This window comes from Lithobates pipiens, unplaced genomic scaffold, assembly GCF_037356315.1.
Source record: "Lithobates pipiens isolate NorthernLeopardFrog02 unplaced genomic scaffold, aLitPip1_a1.2 Scaffold_22, whole genome shotgun sequence".
Classification (NCBI taxonomy): domain Eukaryota; kingdom Metazoa; phylum Chordata; class Amphibia; order Anura; family Ranidae; genus Lithobates; species Lithobates pipiens.
Window position 1 is genome coordinate 138059282 of NW_027507784.1, and position 19590 is coordinate 138078871.

General features: G+C 41.1%; 1 protein-coding gene across 1 annotated transcript in view; it reads right to left on the bottom strand.

Moving 5' to 3' along the window:
- The window catches only part of CPS1 (carbamoyl-phosphate synthase 1), a 179499-nt gene that overhangs the window by 93955 nt on the left and 65954 nt on the right, over positions 1-19590 (bottom strand). Inside the window, exons 10-17 of the mRNA XM_077448349.1 lie at positions 18211-18352; positions 18058-18135; positions 17801-17899; positions 16039-16134; positions 14766-14955; positions 11940-12097; positions 8097-8225; positions 5044-5188 (exon numbers count right to left, since the gene is read on the bottom strand). Of these exons, the coding sequence (XP_077304475.1) occupies positions 5044-5188; positions 8097-8225; positions 11940-12097; positions 14766-14955; positions 16039-16134; positions 17801-17899; positions 18058-18135; positions 18211-18352 (1037 nt within the window). The remainder of the gene's footprint in view (positions 1-5043; positions 5189-8096; positions 8226-11939; positions 12098-14765; positions 14956-16038; positions 16135-17800; positions 17900-18057; positions 18136-18210; positions 18353-19590) is intronic.

Genomic DNA, 19590 nt, shown 5'->3' on the forward strand with positions numbered 1-19590 from the left:
CTGATCTAAAGTGCAGGAATTGGGGTGATCTGTGGTGTGAAGGTTCAGAAATTGGGGTGATCTGAGGTATAAAGGTACATGAATTGTGACTGATCTGAGATATGAAGATGCAGGAATTGTGGTGATCTGAGATGTGAAGGTTAAGTAATTGGGTGATCTGAGGTGTGAAGGTACAGGAATTGGGGTGTTCTGAGGTGTGAAAGTTGAGGAACTGGGGTGATCTGAGGTATGAAGGTACAAGAATTGGGACCGATCTGAGGTGTGAAGGTGCAGGAATTGGGGTGATCTGGGGTGTAAAGGTGCAGGAATTGGGGTGTTGTGAGGTGTGAAGGTGCGGGAATTGGGTGATCTGAAATGTGAAAGTTCAGGAATTGGGGCTGATCTGAGGTGTAAAGGTGCGGGAATTGGGGAGTTCTGGTGTCTGTTAAGCAGGAATAGGGCTGATTTGAGGAGTATAAGTGCAGGAGTTAGGGCTGATCTGAGCTGTGATGGTAAAGAAATTTGGACGGATCTGAGGTGGGAACGTGCAGGATTTAGGGCGATGTATGCAAGGCACAGGGGACTTCCACTCGGTGTGTCTCTCACTGCCACAATCTTCCTGCAGCTCCTGGGTATACATGTGCATTTCGTTTCGTTACGAATCAAAATTCGGACGAATTTTCATTATTCGGACATTCGGATACATCCGAATTACTGAATTGCAATGTTAATGAATTCAAACAAAATTCGAATCAAATTCGAAAAATTACATTTTGCGACCCGACTTTGGGGCCATGTATCTCGAGGCCACTTATAGATAGGAACCCCAAATTTGGTATGCGAACACAGTAGAACTAGCACTACAACATATCCAAGATACGGGGCCCCAAAGTCGGGTCGCAAAATGTCATTCTCTTCTGCAGAAAAGTAATATAAATGAAATAAGATGTGTGTGTTTTTTTGCACTGGTACACTGCAAGTATGAGAAGTTGATGTGACAGATGTATATAAGTAACTAACCATCTTCCAAAATTTCTAATTCAAATAGAAAAGATTAGAAAAAAATATAATTTAATAGAATAAAATAGTAAGAATATACAACCATCTTCTGAAATTCAAATTTCAAATTGAATAAATTAGAATTTCGAATAGTATGAATTCAAAATTTTTAATTAATTAATTTTAAATTTGGATAGAAAAGATTATAATAAAATAGAAAATAGAAACTAGAAAAATGATAGAACAGAACAGAATAGAATATATTATATTTTATTCTGTTCTGTTCTATTGTTTTTCTAGTCTATTCTTTTATATTCTATTAAAATCTTTTCTATTAAAATTGAAATCATTATATACTAAATTCGAATTTCGGAAGATGGTGGTTTTATAATATATATATATATTTCTTTCTGACTTTTGAATTTCGTATAGAATGAATTCGAATTTGAATAGAAAAGATTAGAATGGAAATAGAGAATAGGCTAGAAAAACAATAGAACAGAATAGAATATAGATACTATCTATTTCATTTTTAATTTCTTTTGCAGATTACTATTTGTTTCCATACGATCTCCTGCAGACTATTAGCATCTATTTAAATTTTTTGCAGATCTCCTGCAGACTATTAGTATCTATTTTGTTTTCTAACCAGATCTCCTGCAGACCATTAGCATCTATTTTTTTAGCAGATCTCCTGTAGACTATTAACAGCCATTTCACTTCTTTTTTTGCAGATCTCCTGTAGACTGTTAGAATCAATTTCATTTTTTTTTTTTTGGAGATTACTATTTATTTCCATCAGATTTCCTGCAGTATAATAACATATATTTCATTGTTTGCAGATCTCCTGCAGACTATTAGCATCTATATCTAAAGGAAATGGCTGTTCTAATGCAAAAAAAATAAAAATAAAAATTAAATAGATGCTAATAGTCTGCAGGAGATCTGCAAAAAAATGAAATAGATGTTAATATACTGCAGGAGATCTGATGGAAATAAATAGTAATCTGCAAAAAAAAAAGAAAAATGAAATTGATTCTAACAGTCTGCAGGAGATCTGCAAAAAAATAAGTGAAATGGCTGTTAATAGTCTACATGAGATCTGCTAAAAAAGAATAGATGATAATAGTCTGCAGGAGCTCTGCAAAAAAAATGAAATAGATGCTAATAGTCTGCAGGAGATCTAGTGAAAAAATTAAATAGATACAAATTTTCTGCAGGAGATCTGCAAAAAATGAAATAGATGCTAATAGTCTGCAGGAGCTCTTATTAAAACAATGGTAATCTGCAAAAAAATTTAAAATAAAATAGATAGTATCTATATTCTATTCTGTTCTATTGTTCTAGTCTATTCTCTATTTCTATTCTAATCTTTTCTATTCAAATTCAAATTCATTCTATATGAAATTCAAATGTCGGAAATATATTTGAATTTGAATTAGAAATTTTGGAAGATGGTTAGTTACTTATACTTACTTATATATATCTGTCACATCAACTTTTCATACTTGCAGTGTGCCAGTGCAAAAAAAACACAGACATCTTATTTCATTTACATTTATGATATCAATGAAGTTGTCAGCATGCCTGAATGAAGAAGTCACAGATGTCGATCGCAAAGGCAAGTGCATATGCTGTATGTCATTGTCCACTTGCCAAAAGTTGTGTATTGTATTTGTCCACTTGCCACGTCACCTGCCACAAGTTGTGTATTGTCCACTTGCCACGTCACCTGCCACAAGTTGTGTATTGTCCACTTGCCATGACACCTGCCAGGAGTGCCACGTGACCAGCCATGAGTGCCACATGACCTGACACGAGTGCCATGTGGCCGACCACGAGTGCCATGTGGCCTGACACGAGTGCCACGTGACCTGACACGAGTGCCACGTGACCGGCCACGAGTGCCACGTGACTTAACACGAGTGCCATGTGACCGGCCACGAGTGCCATGTGACCAAGTTGTGGATTGTCTACTTGCCACCTCACCTGCCACCAAGCGACCCCAGATATGGGCAATATGAAAGTACTTTTCTGCAGCAGAGAATGAGATTTTGCGACCCGAATTTGGGGCCACATATCTCGGGGTCACTTATAGCTAGAAACACCAAATTTGGTATGCAAACACAATAGAACTAGAACTACAACATATACAAATTTGGGGTTTCTAGCACCAAGTGACCCCGAGATACATGGCCCTAAATTCGGGTCACAAAATATTTTTGAATCCGGTTGAAATAGTTTCGAATGTGGTTGAAATAATTTCGAATCATGTTGAAATCATTTCGAATTCGGTAGAAATATTTTCGCATTTGGTTGAAATATTTTCGAATGTGACCGATTTTTCGAATTCGGTAGAAAACTAAACGAAATACGAAAACGAATTTAAGGAATTTAACGAATATAACTAAACAAAATTAATTAATTAACAAATTAAAACGAAACGAAACTAAACTAATTTTTTCCTTTTGCACATGTCTACTCCTGGGGGACAGAGCTGACATTGTAGGTAGGTACTATGTGCACTACTCTCAATAAAGTAAAATAAAAAAAATTGAGTGTTCTAGTTTTACTTTAACTACATCAATATTTTCTTAATATGCAATACATTTGCTTAGGTAAGGGGTTTAACACTGTTCTAGTGGAAAAGACTCAGGTAGTGCTGAAAATCCACAGGTTAGGGGGGGCAAATTACTTACCTTGCCCCGGGCGCTGACAACCCCCGCTACACAACTGCTGCCTATCAAATGTCTAACCTCACACACTGTACACTCAACAGAAGGGCAACATGGAGGATAATTTACTAAACAAGTGGAATGTGTTCACTGCAAAATGAATGTTCATTAAGCTTAGTGAATAAAGTGAAGCTGTGTTCTCTTTGTAAATGGAAATGTTCTACTCCCTCAGTAAATTAAGCAATGTGTGTGAAGTCAGACAGTCAGGCCACTGTCAGATATCATGTGACCTCTGACTCTCAGCAGTAGCAGGTTCCAAATTCCTACCCTGACATGTTCCATTGATAACAAAAAATGCAATTAGCACAACTTCTCAATTAGTAAACTATAATAATAAACATAAAATATAATATATAAAAAATACTATTATTTTTGTTGCTGCTCAAAACAGGTGATTCCACAACACCCTCTTTATATAAAAATACCACACAAAATGAGTGTAGCGAAACAATATGTGATAAACAGAAATAAATATAACTGCATTTAAATATACCACTGAACCTGGAAATCACAATCTACATCCCAAAGGCACATATATTGGAATCAGGAATGAAAGGACTGTAAAGGTGCCATAACACAAGTCATGAAAAAAACATTTCTTTATTGTGCTTTACACATTAAAAAAAAAAAGTATACAAATACTGTTGAATTCTTAAAACCAACAGAGAATATCCAAATAAAAATTCTTATGTGGTTGACAAATGCTCTTTGCGTGACATGTTTTGCCAATCTGCTTCTTCAGGAGCCACAAAGCATTATCTATTGTCACAATATGGATATTCCGAGTTCATGCACCAAGGAAACTGACCCCACAGGTATTAGTAGGCTATATGGGTAGCAAAAAGAAGCCAGTGATCTTTCTGAAGACTTAAATGCATTCCAGAATACGGAAATATATTCAACGGACTACAGGGGGGATAGGGGACTAAGGGAGAGGAACCCAAGCATAAACCCTAGGATCATTTATGTGTTAGATGCCCCAATTGATGCTCCTCAACTCCTGCAGATTTTTCACCTACATGGTGGAGGCACATATGGCATATAAGGAAGAGTGAAGATTTTGAATCACTTTTCCCACAGCTGCATGTTTGTTAAATCACAGCAACTGAAGACTGATGTTTTGTTGGACTTATATTTATTTCTGTTTATCACAAATTGTTGCGCTACACTAATTTTGTAAGATTCCATTTATATACATTTTTAGATTTTTTACATGGTTTATAAGAATCTCATCTTCATCTTTCAATAAATCTTACTGATGGTGTTTGAAATAAAGTACATTTGTCAGTACCACACATACAATTTCACATACTGAAATTCAAATGTTTACCTGTATGGACCCCCATAGCATCAACATTTTCCATGTTGCAGACGGTAACACAGTTATCTGCTGCATCTCTAACTACCTCATACTCAATCTCTTTCCAGCCTACAACTGAACGTTCCACCAAGATCTGGTTGGTCATTGCCAGAGCCTTTAATATAAAATAGAGATTGTCAGCGTTGAAAGCCATTATACCATGTCAATCTTGTATGCTCTGAAATGATTATAAAACATGAAATGCAGGAAGATTAAAATTAAGTGTAACATTAAACTTTCTTTGATTGGTTCTACATATTTTATTATAATCCTAAAATAAATGTCAATGCAAGGATAGTGTATGCTACCAACTGGGATCTGTTCTACATTTTTTGATAATATCTAGACTACTATATTTGACTATCTGTAACCTTTAGTTATTCTTACACAAACACAATAAATACATGCACTGACTGGGAGGGATACTAAGGCAGGCTATTTTGAAATTCACACTTTTTCCCCATCAACACAGATAGTGTTGACAGGGGAATACCTCCTGATGGGCCATTGTATTCTCCTGGTGGGGTGGACAGGAGTGGGGAGGTGAAGCCTTTCCCATCAGTAGAAGACAGTGATTATCGCAAGCAGCTATAGTAGCCACTTGTGATAATCACAAGAGAACCTGGCAGGCTGTTTGTACCCAAGTTGATCGATCGATCAACTTGGTACATTCAGCCTCCCCATTAACGGTTTAAATCTCAGCCAGTTCCTGCTGAACCAGCCGAGATTCAAAAACCATGCAATGCCAACCTAGCTGACTAACTGACACTATCTGACATCGTTAGTGACACTTAGCTCTTGTACACATGGTCAGAGATTCCGACTGAATGTGTCCTATCGGACCGTTTTGTCGGATAATCCAACTGTGTGTGGTATGCATCGGACTGTTTCCGTCGGAATATCCATCGGACCCAATTTTCCAACTTGTTGGAAATATTTTCCGACAAACTGGTCCGATCGGACATACTCCGATCATGTGTAGAGAATTTTGATCGGACAAAGTTCCACGCATGCTCAGATCAAATTCCTACACCAAAGCTATTGGCTACTAGCGTGAACGTAGTCCCGTCGTAACAAAATAATGTCATCACGTTCTGAACGATCGGATTTTCCGACAACTTGGTCCGACCGTGTGTATGCAACAGTTTCGGACACAATCCGTCGGACAAAATCCAACGGATTTGGTTGGCAGAATGTCCGACCGTGTGTACAAGGGCTAATACAGTGATCAGTGATAATACTGTACACTGTCACTGGGTGACAAGGGAGACCAGGAGGGCAATCAAGGGGTCAACTGTGTGCCTAACAAGTTTATGTGTGCTCACAGATCTGGCTGGCTTTCCTCCCCGATTTTTGCTCTCAACGGTAAGTAAAACCAGGGAGAAGAACCAGCCAGATCTGGCTTCTGTGTTTACTAACACATACAGATCTGTACTGTGATTGGCCACATCAATCAGCAGGTTCACAGCCAAAATCTTTACCTATGAGCCTGCTGAGGAACTCATCCTGTGTCCAATCACAGCTCAAGTGGCAGGGGCACCTGTAAACCTGGAAGTTCAGTGCAACTTCGCTATGGGTACATCGCTGAATCCGTGGGAGCCACCACCAGCAGTAAATTAACTGTTGGCCATCAGCAAGTAGTTAAAAGCTTATCTGAACCCAAAAACAAAAAATTAATGTTTACCAATTCTTAACCTTCCTAGCGGTAATCCCGAGTCTGGCTCGGGTTGGGATTTTAATTACAGGAGCGGTAACCCCGAGCCAGACTCGGGATGGCTTCGCTCGATGCAGGGGAGGACACAGGGAGCGTTACTCACCTTGTCCCCTGGATCCAGCGATGTCCCCCGCGCTGTGTGATCGAGCTGTCCTCCGCTCGATTCACAGTGCCGAATGCCGCCGAGCTCCGTTCCCTGCGGCGTTACGGCGCACGGGAGCGGAGAACGGCGGCAAATTCAAAAAAGTAAAAACACACAAAACACACACAGCACTGTAATCTTACAGATTACAGTGCTGTATTAAAAAATACACACCCCCTTTGTCCCTAGTGGTCTGTGCAATGCCCTGCATGCACTTTTATATTATAAATACTGTTTTTTCTGCCTTGAATTTGGAGATTGTCCATAGCAACCAAAACATGTCCCTTTTTCAGTTTTTTTTTGGATTTGATTACATTATTGAATAATTTTTATTATTCTTTATTATATTATAAACTTTATCATACCCGGGATGTCTGCTAGACTCTGGTTTGAAGAGATTTCAGAGCGTTATTCCTAAGAATTACAGGACTACAAAATAAAAGCCAGATTTCCATGCAAAATAATTGTACCGCTTTCAGCACCTTATTCCAGACTGAATCATACCGCCAGGGAGGTTAAGCAAGGTATACATGGGCAGTTTATTTTTGTTCAACCAGCAGGTAAAACAAAAAAAAAACGTGACAGGTCCCTGCATCAAGACAAGCAATGTGGATGCAGGGATCTCTCCCACTGCACTATTGTATCCTGACAGCAGGGACTCCCCTCCTGTCAGAATACACAGATCAGAGCAGCAGCCATTGGCTGCATGCACTAATGGAATGCTAGCAGGACCGTTTGAACAAATGTTTCAGTGACAATTGTCTTAGATCAGTATTTCCCTCACTTTGGTAATATTTTATTTATTTTCTGTTGTTTTTTCAGGACAGAAAGTGAAGGTAAACCTCCTCAGTGGGATACAGATGATAAAAAATAAACTGCAAAAAATAAACTGAATGGAGTTTTAAAATTTTCCAACGTTATTTAAAAATAAAAAATAAAAGTCTTGGCTTTAGCTTCATTTGAAGATTTTAGTAGTGATTAGCCATTCAACATACTTCATTCTAATGCATTTTTTATTTATTTTTTAGCTTGAGCTTTTGCATTCAGAATCATTACATTGATCCATTAAGTTAGTACAAGTGCTGCAGATATAATGTAACTTAGGATATGTGAATAGACAACTTGCTGGTTAATTTCCCATGCTCTGAAAAGCTTAGTAATTTTTACCTTTGTTGCCAGGTCTGTGAGTGTTTCCTTGTCAGGACAAAGTCCTGACCCCAGACCACCTAAGGCATAGGCAGATCGAATCATGACAGGATAGCTAATTTTATCAGCTGCTTCCAAGGCATCTTTCACCTATGAGAAAAGAGCTTTATTACCTAACACATCACGTCAGACAGATAAGGCAGTTAAAATAATAAGGAAAATGTTCAAATAACTGTTACCTAACAGCCATATATCCAAAATACATCCTTTTTATTAACTTATTTGCAGCAAAGTTTGGAATAAATGTCACTTTCTGACTTTTTTCACTGACTGTTGTTAAAGTGGTTTCTAAGGCTTAAGGTTTCTTACTTTAAAGTTAAATTTATGTAAAAAATAAAAATGGCCGAGCAGGCAGGATTTTTAATGCAGAAGAGATATACCAGTATCTAAAGCCAAAGCTATATGTATAGCCAAAACTTTTTTTTTTGTTGTTTTGTAGCTTTGGGAAGTATCAGAATTCCTGTCCAGTGTTACTGTTATCCGGGGCTCTGTTACAGACTTTTTCCCATACTTTCTGTTCTGGGGACCTTTACCAGACAGGGAACAGAGGAAAATTTGCAATAGGGAAACAGACAGCAATAAAAAATGAAACAGTGCTGTCATTGGTGAGTTGAAAAGGTTATCCTTATGACAGAAAGTAAGGGGGAACTCTCCAGACAGCAGTAAAACCTGACAGGGATTCTAATCCTTTCCAACTTCATCCAAAACTTAAAAATACAATTTGGCTATAGATACACTTTAACACTTGGCTGAACACAAGAAAATAAATATTTTTTTTTAATACAATGTGAGCCTAAAATTCAAATCTTTAAAAAAAAAGTAATTGCCACATGAAAAAAAGCAAACCCTTCTAAACTGAATTTTCAAATTAATGTAATGAATACATGAAAAAGAAACCTAACTCTAGACTTTCAAAATTAAACAAAGAAGTAGATTTACTAAAAGCAAATGGCAAGTGCAGTTGCTCCAGAGCTTAGTAAATTAGGTAAAGCTTCAGTTTACAAGAAATACCCAATGACATGCAAGGAAAAAAAAAAAGTATTTATATTTGCAGATGATTGGATGATAGAGATCAGCAGAGCATCCCTTAATTTACTAAGCTCTGGAGCAAATGCACTTGTCTATTTGCCTTTAGTAAATCAACCCCTAAGTCTTTAACATTTATAATACTTTCTTTCGATACAACTAAATCAATACCTCCACTCCAAACTGTTATTTTATTATAGTAAAGAGAGATAGGGCAGGCTTTGTGTTAAACTTATTATAAAGTAATAAGAATGCTGGAGTAGTTTCTCAATATGATAGAATGTTAAAAGTAGATTTTACTTTTATTCTGTGCCTGCTCCCATTACTCTGCACATTATGCCGCGTACACACGATCAAACAATCCCGTGGAAAAGTCCGGCAAACTCAAGTCCGCCAAACAATCCCCCCGTGTGTAGCCTCCGGCATACTTTTTTGACCCGAAAGTACGGCCGACTTAGAATGCCGTGTTGCACACCAATCTTCCCGCCGGACTCGCATTTTGGCGGACAATCCGGCCGTGTATATGCCAGTCCGTACTTTTGAAATGAGCGGACTTTTCCCGCCCGGAGAAAAGTCCGCTCATTTCGAGCACGTCTCCAGGTAGGCGGGGCCCGCGAAGGAGACGTCGCTGGCCCCGCCGCCTGGTATGAACTTAAAGGGGAACCCCAACGCCTAAAAAAATCGGCGTGGGGTCCCCCCAAGTCCACAACAGACCCTTGTCCGAGCACGCTACCCGGCCGGCCAGGAAAGGGGGGGCGAGCGAGCGCCCCGCCCTCCTGAGCCGTACCAGGCCGCGTGCCCTCAACATGGGGGGTGCCTTGGGGAAGGGGGGGCCGCGCGGCCCCCCACCCCAAAGCACCTTGTCCCCATGTTGATGAGGACAAGGGCCTCTTCCCGACAACCCTGGCCGTTGGTTGTCGGGGTCTGCGGGCGGGGGGCTTATCGGAATCCGGGAGCCCCCTTTAATAAGGGGGCCCCCGGATACCGGCCCCCCACCCTATGTGAATGAGTATGGGGTACAATGTACCCCTACCCATTCACCTGTAAAATAAAAGTACAAAAAAACACAACACACGAGATAAAATACTTTATTGCACAGCTCCGGGGGTCTTCCGTCTTCGGGGGTCTTCTCGCCGGACTCCTCCGCTATCTTCTTGTAGCTCTTTTGCTAGCGGAGGAGTCCGGCTTTCTTCCTCGCCGCCGGCCTCTTCTTCCGACTTCGGGGGTCTTGCCCCCCTCTTCGGTTCTTCTGCCGGGCCACCGCGCCGCCTTCCGTTCTTCTTCTTCTTCTTCTTCTTCTTCTTCTTCTTCTCCAGGAGATGTTGACTCGACGATCTCTCCGGCCGCAATGCCAGGGACGCGCTGCGCTGCCACTTATATAGGGACAAGGGGCGGTGTCACATAGCTTTATGTCACATGGGTTGGTCACATGGGTTGATGTCACATGGGGACTGTGACATCGTAAGGGGGCGGGGTCACCATGTGACACCAACCCATGTGACATAAAGCCATGTGACACCGCCCCTTGTCCCTATATAAGTGGCAGCACAGCGCGTCCCTGGCATTGCGGCCGGAGAGATCGTCGAGTCAACATCTCCTGGAGAAGAAGAAGAAGAAGAAGAAGAAGGGAAGGCGGCGGCGGCGGCGGCGGCGACAGAAGACCGGGCCACCGCCTGTAAAAGAGCTATAAGAAGGCGCGGTGGCCCGGCAGAAGAACCGAAGAGGGGGGCAAGACCCCCGAAGTCGGAAGAAGAGGCCGGCGGCGAGGAAGAAAGCCGGACTCCTCCGCTAGCAAAAGAGCTACAAGAAGATAGCGGAGGAGTCCGGCGAGAAGACTCCCGAAGACGGAAGACCCCCGGAGCTGTGCAATAAAGTATTTTATCTTGTGTGTTCTGTTTTCTTTGTACTTTTATTTTACAGGTGAATGGGTAGGGGTACATTGTATTAAAGGGGGCTCCCGGATTCCGATAAGCCCCCCGCCCGCAGACCCCGACAACCACCGGCCAGAGTTGTCGGGAAGAGGCCCTTGTCCTCATCAACATGGGGACAAGGTGCTTTGGGGTGGGGGGGCCACGCGGCCCCCCCTTCCCCAAGGCACCCCCCATGTTGAGGGCACGTGGCCTGGTACGGCTCAGGAGGGGGCGCTCGCTCGCCCCCCCTTTCCTGGCCGGCCGGGTAGCGTGCTCGGACAAGGGTCTGTTGTGGACTTGGGGGGACCCCCACGCCGATTTTTTCCGGCATTGGGGTTCCCCTTTAAGTCCATACCAGGCGGCGGGGCCAGCGACGTCTCCTTCGCGGGCCCCGCCTACCTGGAGACGCGCTTGAAATGAGCGGACTTTCCTCCGCGTGTGTGGGCGAGTCCGTTCATTTCAAAAATACGGCGGATAGTACGGCGGACTTAGTATGTCGTATTAGTCCGCTTAAAAAGGTGCTGTGTGTGGGCAAGTAGCCCGTTCGGAAAGTCCGACGGACAGTCTGGCGGGAAGTCCGCCAGACTAAGTACGTCGGACATACCGCTACGTGTGTACGCGGCTTTAGTCTTTTTAATGCTTGACTAAAGTTGAAAAAACTATTGCTAGCAGCAGGCACCAGTCAATCAAAACAGCCAAAGACCAGTACCCAGAAGAAGACAAGGGACCTCACAGACTCCAGACTATTGACCATAGGTATTTTTGACTTTAGTTCCATTTCTAGGCTCAATTTAAAAGCAACATTATTGTGAGGCATTATAAAATTCACATCATTTTTTTCAATGCCACATGTGAAAATCAGCCTTACCGATTCCACAGCAAAACTGGGGGCAATGGGTTCCTTAATTTCATTTAGTTTGTCAGAGAAGAGCTGTCTGTCTTCTGTAAACATGATGGACTCCACTGAGGTGCCCAAAACCCGTACTCCGTATTCCTTGAGTACACCTCGTTTGAAAAGTTCCACACCTGCCATAGATAAAAGGAGAATTAACTACAAAGAAGAGTTTGTCTATTTTAAATCCACAGATTTTTGTAGAATAACATTTGTGTTGTTTTTCATGTGTTCTTTTTTTGTAACAGGTCCTAAGGCATCATATATAGCAGAATTTAACCAAATTTAAGTAATCTTTAATCATAATCGTTTTATGTTTTTTACATACTTTTCCCAACTAATCCAAATATCCTCCTGTCTAATTTCAGCATCTTCCACCTCTCTCCTGTATTTAGGATGGAGAGGGTAGTTATATCAATGAGGGCATCTTCTGATCCCTGTAAAGGCCCATACACACGATCAGACTTTTTGACAACAAACATGCAAATTAGCTGTTTTGGAGCAACATCCGACCGTGTGTACGCTCCATCAGACAAACTTTTTCGGTTTTCATCAGACTTTTGTTGGCTGTGCGAATGGACAAACTTTCTGGCAACAAAAGTCAGATGGAGCAAAGTCTGCTCGTGTGTACAGAAAACCATATGACTTTTGTACAAACACATGCTCAGAATCAAGACAAAAGATCAGACAACAATACAGAAGTTGGCCAAAGGTGGCAGTAAAGAGCAGAAAAATCATGTGATTGGTGAAAGTTGGCTGAAAAAGTCCTGCCGTGTGTATGCAATACAAGTTCAGGGCCGACGCCCTTTGTACAAAAATCCACAGGAAAGTTTTTACAAAGTCCTATCGTGTGTACGGGCCTTAAGTGTGCAATACCAACTCAACAACTGGTTAACTGGAACCATATGGTACAGGGAATGAGCTGGGCATAGCTAAACTCAGACAGAGGATGTCTTCCTTGTGTAGCCTTCCTCAAACTGGTGTGTTCTTTGTTTATCCGTGTTTTCTCTGACGGCTTTGAGAGAATTGGGAGTCGATCATGTGGCTGGACCAGAGCGCCTCCAAAATAGGTAAGTATAGATATCTTTCCTTTACAGGGTAGTCAGAATGGGGGTTAGAACAGAGGTGGAAACAGGTTAAAGCTTAGACAGTATTTGACTCAGTGGCGTAGCGTGGTTTGTCAGCGCCCGGGGCGAGGCAAATAATTTGCGCCCCCTTGACCCACAGACTTACCTATTTTCAGCTAGCTCCAGTCTGGTCACATGATCCCCTGTGTGAGACAGTGGTGGCTGTAGAGGAGAGGAGAGCGTGCTTGACAATGACTGGTAAAGTCTGGAGTGGTGACATCATGCATAGGTTCCTATGTCCCATCTGTTGTTGGCGTTCCCTCCTCTCTCCTGCATACACCACTGTCTCACACAGGGGATAACATGACTGGACAGCCTGAAAATAGGTGTTTACATCTTTTCTAACACATGTTAGCCATCATAGGCATTAGGTGGGGGGATTTTATAATATTTCAGTTAATGGTAGCAACATATGTCATGTTCACACAATAATACTTGTTGCAACACTGTGCTGTTGGGGTCAATACCCCAAGGGCACGGTGTTGCAACAAGTATTATAGTGTAAATATGACATACTGTATGTAGCTCCCATTAACTGAATTATTTAAAAAAAAAAAAATACTGGGTAGTGAGTCCTAATCACCAGTGCTGCAAGAAACCTCAACCTCATTGTGCAAATAAAGCACAGAAAATGTCATATAAAAATGTATCAAATACAATAATTCTAAGATAGCCCTACTGGGTAGTGAATCCAAATCACCATTGCTGCAAGAACACACAATATTGTGCAAATATATAAATAAACAACCAAAGTTCATATAATAATCAACAAAAAGTATCCAAAAAACATGGCTATGAATGGACTTTATGGCTATGGATGAACTTTTCTTTTTATTGTGTTTGTGTTGTGTTTGTTTATTTATTTATATATTTGCACAATTGTGTGTTTTTGCAGCACTGGTGATTTGGATTCACTGAGAGAGAGGCAGAGAGAGACATTGGGATCAGAGAGACGGTGGAGCTGAGGGAAAGGGGGGGGGCGAGAGAGGGAGAGGGCGCTGAGGGGGAGATGAGGGAGACTACTAGCCCTTCCATGCCACTCTGTCTCCTTGATCCGGGGGTGCTTTGATCCTTCTGGCGGCTCCCTGGCAACATGCGCCTCATTGCAAGTCCTCTGGGTTCTCAGTCAGCCTGTTCTCTGGGCCTCATGTTAGTGCGGAGAGGACGTTCGAGCAATCCATGCCCTGGAGGCACGGGAGATGCTGCGTCCGCCGCTTTTCATTTCTTGGGGGGGCCGGGTCAGGGGGGCTAGGTCAAGGAGGAGGTCGCCATAGTGGAACTATTCTTCCCAGTCCCGGGCTGTCAGGCGGCCAGCCTATGTGTCCTCAGCTCAGCCCCTCGCTGATCACCACCATTATACAGGTCCGCCAGCCACAAGAACGGTCGCTGTTGCTGAACAACGTGGATTCTCTGACATAAGTTTAACAAGAGGTTTTTATCCCTGTGCTAGACTGTCCACACTCGTGATTTTTGCGCCCAGGGCGGTGGCCCCCCTCGCACCCCCCATGCTACGCCACTGATTTGACTAGACTTCAACTTTAAAATTTTCTTGTCACTACAGTTGAAAATGATTGTTATCTTATGCCCATTGACCATTGGAAAATCAGAGGTTTTGAAAATGAACATTTTGTAACACAATTCTAACCTTGTATGACCAGATTTGGGCTGTACTTACCGCAGTTCAGAGCTGTCTGTCCACCCATTCCCAAGATAATTCCATCAGGTCTTTCTGCCTTAATGACTTCGGTGACAAACTGTGGTGTGATGGGTAGGAAGTAGACTGTGTCAGCTTGCTTGAGGCCAACCTCATTAGTCTGGACAGAGGCAATGTTGGGGTTCATAAGAACTGTTTTCACATTTTCTTCCTATGGGACAAAGATTTCATGAGATATGCAACAACAAAACAATTAATGTACAATCAACTTTTGTCTTTTAGTAAAATACACATGTAGAATAGTGTGTTATTAATTATGTTTATTCTCTGGCACCCAGCAGATCCTATTACACTAGATCCATATCATATAATGCACTGTAAGAGCTGTAGTTACAGATAGTTCCAAGTTTACTTTAATGCAATATAAATCTTTCAGTAAAGTTGTTAACTTTTTTTTTTTGCTACTGTATTTCTCTTTTTGATTGATTTCCCCACTTTGCCCTCCTATGGCTGCCCAGTTTGCTCATTGTCAATTAAAATTTTGTCTTTGGCTTCTAAAATAACAAAATAATAATTTAACACAATGATCTTTACTGAACGTTTGTTTTTCTGCATCCTTCAAATCATGTGACAACACATCCTATTTAACTTAGTACTTTCATGGTAGAGGAGAAACAGAAAAATGTAATGGTGCAGGCCCAAGGGGTAATGGTGATTTTGTTATACTATGGGCCCAGGGCAGTTTGGATGATACATAAGAATTTGTGTAAACAGACATTTGTGTTTTGCTTCTGACATGGGTCTGTAAAACATTTCTGTAGGTATGACACTATTATAATCCTAATGGAAACCTTTATTGTGAGAAATTCAAAGGCTGCCATTGCTGCTGATCACCTCTTCAAAAAACGGCTAAAGATTTGCAAAGCTGAAATTGACTATTGAGTATATAGAGCACTGAAATACAGAACTTTTTTTTAATTCCATGGGCCCCCCTGGGATTTGAGGACCCAGGCAGCTACCAGTTCTGCCATTTTTACAATACTTCACTGCTTAGGGGTATACTACGATGTTGGTCTTACAGCATTATATTAAACAGCAGGCTTAGATTTCCTCTATTTAGACTAATCTCAGGTAACTCTATTCCCACTCAAGCTCGAAATAAAGGTGTGTAAGTAAGCAACCATTCACCCTCCTTGGGAGGCTATGACCTGTACACATTTACTATTCATATACAAAGTCTGCTGAATGTCCCATAATCACTGTGATTAATCATATAAGATAAAAATGCACTTACTTTCATAGCTTTAACTGCCTGTGACCCAGAATAATCAAACTCTCCTGCTTGCCCAATAGAGAGACCTCCAGAGCCCAGGATGAGGACTTTAGATACCTACATAGTAAAAGATTTAATGAACAGCAGGGTATTAAAAAAATATATTTTAAAACAGGAAAAAATAGACAGAAATACATTGCAAATACTTAAAATAATTGAGGCCAACATAACAAGAACCACAGTTCTTAAAAAGGAAGATTCTCCAAAATTATGATGGCCTTGCCTCTATACTGCTTTCCCAGCACCTCCCTGGTGTGCCCTGCCATTCTTCTGTTGATACAGATACAAGGCTTAACAAGGCTAAGTTTATGATTGTAGCTACTATTAATATGTAGCTTATATTAATACTTCAAATGCAAATTAAACAAAAACCTAATTTAACTTCATTTTATATAGTATCATACTGAGTGACTCCAAACTTTTTAGAAAAATAACAACAAAATCATTGAATTTGTTGAAACAAAACTCTCACCAATCAGCAATGATTATAATCGATACTGCAAAGCACAGCCATTCGTTACCCTACCGTAAACAAACGTATTTTCAAATGCGTATTTATATTTCCATATGCAAGCAGCATGTGGAGCTATGAGTTCCTTTTTTACATGTTTTTAGGCTTCCCTTATATACTTTGTTCAAAGCTTTTAGATTTTGGGACTCAATAGCTTTTTGGACTCAACAGCTCAAGCTGCAATTTATAACAATATAACCATAGCTTGCTTCCTTCCATTCTCCTCTCTTCGGAGTGCCCTATACTGACATTACAGAAGCAGACAGGGGAATTCATAAATAGTGTCTTTGACACTATTTAGAATTCCGTTGTGTCTCCACACATCAGTGCAGGCAACAGATTCATATGTCTGTTGTAAACAGGTACATAAACTTGTGGCAAGCACCGTGAGTGGAGGCGTAATGAGGCCATTGTGTCCATACAGACTCAACTTCCTTCTTGAACTGGGCACTCACCCCACTGCCGCAGCTCTCACACACATAGCACAGCAGTCTCTGACTTTTTAGGCTGAGTGGGAGGAGCCCAATGAGTATTCAGAGATAATAGTTCCCCATCAGGTTTGCTCTCCTTGTGATTGACAGCAGGACAGTGGGCAGATCCATAGTCAATAGACAGCCTGCTTTTGGCTATAGAATCTATCCAGTCCCTGCTGTCAATCGTCAATCACGAGGAGGGAATAAACCTAATGGGGAACTAGTGCCTTCATTCCCCCATCAGGCTCTGCCCACTATAATCTTCACTGGTTGCTAGGAAACTTTTGGCTGCAAAGCCAACAGCATCCTTAAAAGAGAAGTATGGGAATTTTTTTTTTTTTAATCATACCTACCTAGGTGGATGCAGCTTCAGTCCAATGCTGCATTTGCCCCCCGCCATCTCTAACACTCAGAACCGAGAGATCAAACACTGCAGATTGCTTGATTCTCACAGCTCCCTGAGCAGGGAGCTAATGGCTGTCAGTCAACAGCTCTCAGCTCTGCCTCCCTACACTCCCTACACTCACTGAAGCGCTGGGTTGTAGAGGGGGCAGGAGCAGAAGCTCGCTGAGAGGCTGAGCCAGCTGAGCCAGGTGCCAGTCCAGGCATGTAGCCCCCAGACAGATTTAATTACTGACTGTTTCTGGTTGGTAAGTATAATTTCCAGCTAGGCATTTTTTTTTTTTTCAAATATATTACCAATCCAGCAAATGCACCCCTGGAGTACAGGGTTACTTACATCAATTCGTTTAGACTGCAGAGCTGGTTTGGGCATTACAGATGCCAGGGTGGTACCTTTACCCTTCTTTATCAGTGACATGTAGACATCAAATAGGAACTAAAATGAAGAACAAAGTAGTTTAGTATATGATCTAGCAACAGCATTGATTTAGTAAGCTTGCAGACCTTTCCCAGCAAGGTGACCTTTCCTAGCAAGGTCATAGTAATCTTATTACGGCTATATCTAATGCTTCCGTGTACATTGGTGTACTGTACCTCTGTGTCAACAGGCCCAGGGTTGGCCTCAGGGTGGAATTGCGAAGTGAAGATTGGTTTGGTCTCATGCATAATCCCCTGTTGAAAGAAAGATAGATGAAGAAATATATGTTGTTCTTATTGAAACAGTACATCCTTAGGAACTGAAGTCACCTCATTGCTCTGGTCATTGATGTTTACAAAAAGTGGTTTCCAGCCTGCAGGTAGAGAATTGTTATCCACTGCATAGGCATGGTTCTGAGCAGTAATGAAAGCTTGGCCATTCAAGGTGCTCATAACAGGTTGGTTCTGCCCTCTATAAAGAAAAAAGGGTAATATGTTAGAGGTTCTAGTCATGCTGGTACTTGGCAGATTATTTAGAGAGTAAATAGAGAGTAAATATATTTCATGCTTTTCATGTTACTAATTTACACCTTCATGATGTACGTGTAAGTTTTTAATATGTACCTTTGACACCTGTACAGGTATGCAGTTTATTCACATTGCTTCTCATAGAGAGCACGGCAGAAAATTATTGGCAATCTCTAATTTATTTATTTTTACAAATCTCTTAGCCAAAGTAGTTCAGATATGACCCCTGTGTATAAAGGACCCAAAGCACCCCTTTTATAAAATCTTAGTCCTTGTCAGACTGTGAAAGTGACATCAGAATGCAAAAAACAATCCCTGACAGCCCAGCGAGGAACCAGTGAGACTACTTTTGAAGCTTTACTAAACACTCATGTGCATTAAGGCTTCCTGCAGTGTTTGGAGGTTTTTGTGTTGCTTTGAATATTGTGCTTGCTGGTTCCTAGACTAGGCTGTCAAGGATTGTTTTTGCATTCTGAAGTTTTTAGTCAAAGTGTTTGTTTAAAAGTATCAATATTAAAAGGGTGGGAGGAAGGAATCCCAAATGGAGACCTTCAGTATTTTTGACATTGTTCGTGTCAGTACCACATCCTATACAGAAATGCATACAAAAAACCTAACTAGTAAAATCAGGTCTTTAACTTTACCCAAAACAAGTATAATAAAATCTTAAAATTTAATTTATACATATATAAAAAATGTGGTAATATTAAAAATCTGGAATAATACAAAACATGATCACATGTACATATTATATACCATATATTTCCTCATAATTCGAGCCATATTTAGGTGATTGGTTGCTTGCTGTGACTTCAACGGGTCATTAGCCCGCTTCATTAGGAAGATAATCACAGTCAAGCTCTGTGATAAATATATAGATTGCTCAAAAACTACATAAGTTAGACCATATAACCAACAACTGCACCTCCTAGAAGAAATGGACAAAGCTTGTCTGGAATATCCAATATCCACCCTTAGAATGGATCTTTGGTTCAAAATGGGTGTAGCACTTTTAATTGTACTTGCTCAGAATTGGCCATTTCATGTATAAGACTAGTCCATATCTAATCCCCATCCACCTAGGCATATCACAAAATGCGTCATAGCAGCTTTGTGAGGTATTGGCGGTCATATACAAAGATCATCCAGCTATTGTATTTGTTTAAAAGTAATTGTACTCCT